Raw genomic sequence first — 7,146 nt, 5'->3', positions numbered from 1 at the left:
TAGTCCCAGCTACTCGGGAGGCTGAGGCAGGAGAATGGCATGAACCTGGGAGGCGGAGCTTGCAGTGAGCCGAGATTGTGCCACTGCACTCCAGCCTGGACGACAGAGCAAGACTCCATCTTAAAAAAAAAAAAAAAGTCTATTCAGGGTTAGGAGTGGTGGCTCACGCCTGTAATCCCACCACTTTGGGAGGCCGAGGCGGGCAGATCACTTGAGGTCAGGAGTTCAAGACCAGCCAGGCCAACATAGTGAAACCCTGTCTCTACCAAAAATACAAAAATTAGCTGGGCGTGGTGGCGTGTGCCTGCAATCCCAGCTACTTGGGAGGCCGATGCAGGAGAACCACTTTAACCCAGGAGACGGAGGTTGCAGTGAGCCAAGATTACACTGCTGCACTCCAGCCTGGGTGACAGAACAAGATCCGTTTCAAAAAAAAGTCTATTCAGACTTTTGCCCATTATTTAATCAGATTATTAGATTTGTTTTCCCATTGAGTTGTTTGAACTCCTTGTATATTCTGGTTATTAATCCTTTGTCACATGCATAGTGTGCAAATATTTTCTTCTATTCTGTGGGCTGTCTCTTCGCTTTTTTGATTGCTTTGTTTTGTAGAAACCTAAGTTGATGTGATCTCACTTAACTATTTTTGCTTTGATTACCTGTGATTGTGGGGTGTTACTCAAGAATTACTTGCCTGGACCAGTGTCATGGAGAGTTTCCACAGTTTTTTCTTTTAGTAGTTGCATAGTTTGTGGTTTTAGATTTAAGTCTTTAATTCATTTTGATTTGATTTTTGTATATGGCGAGAGATAGGGGTCTAGTTGCATTCTTCTGCATGTGGATATCCAGTTTTCCCAGCAGTATTTATTGACAGTCTTATTTATTGAAGACTGTCTTTTCCCCAGTTTATGTTTTTGGCAGCTTTGTAAAAAATGAGTTCACTCTAGATGTATGAATTTATTTCTGGGTTCTCTCTTCTGTTCCATCAGTTTATGTGTCTGTTTTTATGCCAGCACCATCCTGCTTTGGTTACTACAGTTCCGTAGTACAATTTAAAGGCACAGAATGCGATTCCTCCAGTTTTGTTATTTTTGTTCAGGCTAGCTGTGGCCATTCTGGGTCTTTTGTGGTTCCATATAAATTTACAATGATTTTTTTTTTCTATTTCTCTGAAGAATGTTATTGGTATTTTGATAGGAATTACACTGAATCTGTAGATTGCTTTCAATCTACAGATGTCCAAATGTAGTATGGACATTTTAACAGTATTGATTCTTCCAATCCATGAACATGGAATATCTTTCCTTTTTTTTTTTTTTAATGTGTGTGTCTTCAGTTTCTTGCATCAGTATTTTACGATTTTCATTGTAAAGAAAGGATCTTTCACTTTTTTTTTTTTTTTTTTTGAGACAGAGTTTCGCTCTTGTTGCCCAGGTTGGAGTGCAATGGCACGATCTCAGCTCACCGCAACCTCTGCCTCCTGGGTTCAAGTGGTTCTCCTGCCTCAGTCTCCTGACTGAGGATTACAGGGATGAACCACCATGCCTGGCTAATTTTGTATTTTTAGTAGAGACAGGATTTCTCCATGTTAGTCAGGCTGGTCTCGAACTCCTGACCTCAGGTGATCCGCCTGCTTCGGCCTCCCAAAGTGCAGGGATTACAAGCTTGAGCCACTGCGCCAGGCTGAGATCTTTCACTTCTTTTTTGATACTTATTCGTGGGTATTTTATTTTATTTGCAGTTACTGTTAATGGAATTACTTTTCTGATTACTTTTTCAGATTATTTGCTGTGGCATATAGAAATGCTATGGATTTTTCTATGGTGATTTCATATTCAGCTTTACTGAATTAGTTTATCTGTTCTAACAGTTTTTTTTGTGGAGTCTTTAGGTTTTTGCAAATATATAAGATTATATCATCTACAAACAAGGATAATTTGACTTCTTCCTTTCTAATTTGGAGACCCTTTATTTCTTTCTCTTGTCTCATTATGTTGAATAATCGTGGTGAAAATGGGCATCCTTGTCTTGTTCCAAATCTTAAAGAAAGACTTTCAATTTTCTTCCATTCAGTATGATACTAGGTGTGGGTCTGTCTTATATGGCTTTTATCGTGTTGAGCTATGTTCCTTCTATCCCCAGGTTTTTTAGGGTTTTTGTCATGAAGGGATGTTGAATTTTACCAAATGGCATTTTTTTTTTTTTTTTAGCATCAATTGAAATGATCGTATGGTTTTTGTCCTTTATTCTGTTGTATCATGTTGTATCAGTGTGATGTATCACATTGATTAATTTGCATGTGTTGAACCATCCTTGCATCCCTGGAACAAAGTCCAGTTGGTCATGATGAGTGATCTTTTTAATGTGTTGTTGAATTCAGTTTGCTAGTGTTTTGTTGAGGATTTTTGCATCAGTGTTCATCAGAGATATTGACCTGTAGTTTTCTTTTTCTTTTCTTTTCTTTTTTTTTTTTTTTTGACGTATCTGTCTGGTTTTAGTAATACTGATGGATATTACTGGATCTTAGAATGAGTTTGAAACTATTCCCTCCTCCTCCATATTTTGGAATAGTTTGAGTAAGACTGGTATTAGTTTTTCTTTAAATGGCACTGAAGCCTTTGAGTCCTGGGCTTTTCTTTGCTGAGAGACTTTTTATTATGGCTTCGATCTCACTACTTGTTAGCAGTCTAGTCAGGTTTTGGATTTCTTCATGGTTCAGACTTGATAGGTTGTATGTGTCTAGGAGGTTATCCATTTCTTCTAGGCTTTCTGATTTGTTGGCATATAATTGCTCACCATGACCTCTAATGATCCTTTGAATTTCTGCAGTATCAGTTGTATTGTCTCCTTTTTCATCTGTGATTTTATTTCTTTGGGTCTTGTCTCTCTTATTTTTAGTTCGGTTAAAGATTTGTTGATATTGTGTATGTTTTCAAAAAATCAGGTTTATGTTTTGTTGATCTTTTGTGTGTTTTGTTGCAATTTCATTCATTTGTGTTCTGATCTTTATTATTTCTTTTCCTCTACTAATTTTGTGTTTGGTTTGTTCTCGCTTTTCTTGTTCTTTAAGATGCATTATTAGTTTGTTCATTTAGAGCCTTTCTCATTTTTTAGATGTAGGCACTTATTACTTGCTCTAAACTCAACTCTTAGTACTGCTTTCGCTGTATCCCATTGGTTTTGGTAGTATGTTGTGTTTCTATTTTCATTTTTTAAAGAAATTTTTCAATTTTCTTCTTGATTTTGTATTGACCCACTGGTTAATAAGGAGCATATTGTTAACTTTCATGTGTTTTTGTAGTTCCCAAAGTCCATCTTGTTACTGATTTCTAGTTTTGTTCCATTGTGGTCAAAGAAGATACTTACTAGTTTTTGTAGGTTAATAACAATATTTGGATTATACTAAGGAATTTTTATCTAGAGTTACAGAGATTTTGTCAGAATGCTGCCATGGTAGAGAATAAGTGGGTGGGTATATAGGGAAAAACAACATTTTGAAATATGTTTCAAATTTTCCAGAATAAACAGTTAAAAAGAACAGTTGGTGAACCTAGAGACAGGATTTCTATAATACTCAGAGGGCAACTTTGTCAGGGGCTGCAAGAGAGATCACCTAGAATAAGGACTGAAAAGATGTCCTAGGTTTCAGCAGCTGGTTTCATGACCTTTGCAACCACAGTTTTCGTGTAGTGTTTGGGCTAAAACCTGGCAGCAGCATTTTGAGAAATGTGTGTAAGATTAAGAACATGGAGAAAGGATATGATCACTATGTGAAAAAAAGTTGTTTCATTGTAAAAGATTACAAACTTATGATTTTTAAAATATTAAAGAGAAGTATGTAGTGAAAAAAACAAAGACCCTGCCCCTTTTCCTTTCTCGTCTTCTCACCTGTTTCCTCCAGTTTTTAGTGTCTAGTTTTACTCTTGAGATTTGTGGTTACTGAATGAATGGAGTGTCAATCTGAATGGGAAAGAGATTTTTTTTTTTCCCCCTGAGACGAAGTCTCGCTCTTGTTGCCCAGGCTGGAGTGCAATGGTGTGATCTCGGTTCACTGCAACCTCCACCTCCCAGGTTCAAGTGATTCTCCTGCCTCAGCCTCCTGAGTAGCTGGGACAACAGGCATGTGCCACCACACCCGGCTAATTTTTGTATTTTTAGTAGAGACGGGGTTTCACCATGTTGGCCAGGCTGGTCTTGAACTCCTCAGGTGATCCAGTGCTAGGATTACAGTTGTGAGCCACTGCGCCTGACCTGAAAGAGGTTTTCTTTTTTTTTTGAGACGGAGTCTCGCTCTGTCGCCCAGGCTGGAGTGCAGTGGCTGGATCTCAGCTCACTGCAAGCTCCGCCTCCCGGGTTTACGCCATTCTCCTGCCTCAACCTCCCAAGTAGCTGGGACTACAGGTGCCTGCCAACACGCCCAGCTAGTTTTTTTGTATTTTTTAGTACAGACGGGGTTTCACCGTGTTAGCCAGGATGCTCTCGATCTCCTGACCTCGTGATCCGCCCATCTCGTCCTCCCAAAGTGCTGGGATTACAGGCTTGAGCCACCGCGCGCGCCCGGCCAAAAGAGATTTGGTTTTTGAGAGGGAGACTCAGAAACTCCTTTGCCTGATAAGAGCTAGGAAATAGAAAGAAAGAAAAAATGGAAATGGAACTGACGAGTTCAGAAGATAAAAGGAAGTAGGGATGCAGTGGTCAAGTGGGAGGAAAAAAAGGGAGAGGCACTCTTCTTTGAGAAGCCAGGAAAAACGACTTCATTTTTCTTTGTCAATTAGCAGACTGAGCTGTATGCTAGTGATTGAGGTTTGGATAGGGTTGGTGGCATCTATTGTATAGTAACTACAGGAATTAGCAAATCATTGGCAGAGAAAAGGACTCACTCTCACTGGCTCAGGTTCAAACTAGGCTCTAAATGACTTCTTCTTCTTCTTTTTTTTTTTTTGAGAGTCTTGCCTTGTTGCCCAGGCTGGAGTGCAGTAGCACAATCTTGACTCACTACACCCTCCTCCTCCTGGGTTCAATTGATTCTTCTGCCTCAGCCTCCTGAGTAGCTGGGACTATAGGCACACACCACTGTGCCTGGCTAATTTTTGTATTTTTAGTAGAGACGGGGTTTCACCATGTTGCCTTGGCTGGTCTCGAACTCCTGACCTTAAGTGACCCGCCTGCCTCGGCCTCCCAAACTATTGGGATTACAGGCCACCACACCTGGCCTGAATGACTTTTTCATTAAGGAATGCCATAGTCCAGGCAGATGTGCCACCTCATTGATTGCCAGGGGTGACTCAGTTGTCTGGCTAGTTGGGTAAGAGAGTTGTTTCTTCCGTCCCTTCTCTGTGTGTCTGTCACTAAAACTGTTCATTTACATTTCATAGCAGCTCAAGTGTGACTGTTCTTCCATAGTTTTGTAGCTTGTCATTTCTGTGACTCCTTTGAGGAAGCTCTATCATGTGAAGGCAAAAATTTGATAAAATGATTACATGGAGACTTCTAACTAATCATATTGTGGCAATGGAACTACTTTCACTTCCTCTTTTAAAGAAACAAGTAACAGAAAGCCTGCTCTTGGCCATACCCATTAGACACGTAGCAGTGACAATTTAAACTGTGGTCAGTAGCCAGGCGTGGTGCTGCACGTCTTTGGTCCCAGCTATTCGTGAGGCTGAGGCAGGAGAATTGCTTGAACCCAGGCGGAGGTTGCAGTGAGCCAAGATCACATCATTGCACTCCAGAATGGGCAACAAGAGCCAAATTCCATCTCAAAAAAAAAAAAATGTGGTCAGGAATAGATTCTGTTTGCTGTATTTGGGATGTATACAATGTTAAGAACAAAATGGCCAGGTGTGGTGGTTCATGCCCATAATCCCAGCACTTTGGGAGGCCCAAGTGGGAAGATTGCTTGAGCCCAGAAGGTCAAGGCTATAGTGAGCCGTGATCCTGTCACTGCATTCAGCCTTGAGTGACAGAGTGAGACCCTGTCTCACCAAAAAAACCCCAAAGAACAACATTTTATATCTATATAAATTAGTGTCTGTGAACCTCATGTAGTATTTTTGTACAAATAGAAATGGAAGTTATGTTACCTACCTCAGAAAATTGAATTGTCTAAATAAATATCTAAATATTTGTCCTTAAGCCAGGCATGGTGCTTCACGCCTATAATCCCAGCACTTTGGGAGGCCGAGGCAGGCGGATCACCTCAGGTCAGGAGTTCGAGACCAGCCTGGACAACATGGTGAAACCCCGTCTCTACTAATATAAAAATTAGCTGGGTATGGTGGTGCATGCCTGTAATCCCAGCTGCTCGGGAAGCTGAGGCAGGAGAATCGCTTGAACCCGGGAGGCAGAGGTTGCAGTGAGCCAGGATCACGCCACTGTACTCCAGCCTGGGCAACAAGAGCAAAACTCCATCTCCAAATAATAATAATAATAATAAAAAGTAAATAAATATTTGTCCTTGTCACATATTTATGTTTATAAATATGAGATTATTTTTTCTCAAAATTTACATTATGAAATTTGTTTAGTAATCATCACATTTAGGGGTTTTAAACTGACCATTACTTTACTTTTTTATTTTTTAGGAGACCCGTGTACCGTATCATCTCAGTTGGAGTTAGAAGAAGCCTTTAGACTTTATGAGCTAAACAAGGATTCTGAACTCTTGATTCATGGTAAGAGTGTAGTCATTTCATACTCGTCCAGAGTGATAATTTCTTTGACCATTTTGAAACATAATCTCAATGTCATTTTCTCAGTCTCTGTGACTCATGCCTAAGTAATTGTCCTTATTTAGTAGTTTCTCACATGCTGTAGAAGGTAAAATTAATCTGCTTCTTACAGTCTGGGGAATTTTGTGATCTCTCTATGTCTCGTTGGATATTAAAATGTGATTTCTTAGTGTATCATAGCAAGTTTATGATGTAAGTTAAAAATTGAGAGCCTGGGGAATCTAAGTCACCTACTTGAAATTTTATAATGTATACAAATAGTGACCTCCAAAGGTAAGGTATCTTAAATATCCTTTCTTTTGCTTAAAGGTTAATAGTGAAACTATTTACATGATTTCTATATTTATTTTTGGAGCAGAGTCTCACTCTATCACCCAGGCTGGAGTGCAGTGGCATGATCTCAGCCCACTGCAAC

At 39.8% G+C, this 7,146-nt stretch overlaps 1 protein-coding gene across 1 annotated transcript in view; it reads left to right on the top strand.

Moving 5' to 3' along the window:
* Nucleotides 1-7,146, top strand: part of PRKCI (protein kinase C, iota) — an 85,007-nt gene that overhangs the window by 30,782 nt on the left and 47,079 nt on the right. The window contains exon 3 of the mRNA XM_011949000.1: nt 6,585-6,674. Within this exon, the coding sequence (XP_011804390.1) occupies nt 6,585-6,674 (90 nt within the window). The remainder of the gene's footprint in view (nt 1-6,584; nt 6,675-7,146) is intronic.

Source organism: Colobus angolensis, unplaced genomic scaffold (assembly GCF_000951035.1).
Source record: "Colobus angolensis palliatus isolate OR3802 unplaced genomic scaffold, Cang.pa_1.0 Scaffold289, whole genome shotgun sequence".
In the NCBI taxonomy this organism is placed as follows: Eukaryota; Metazoa; Chordata; class Mammalia; order Primates; family Cercopithecidae; genus Colobus; species Colobus angolensis.
Note: the sequence above shows the minus strand (reverse complement) of the source record. Positions and strands in the feature narration are given on the sequence as shown.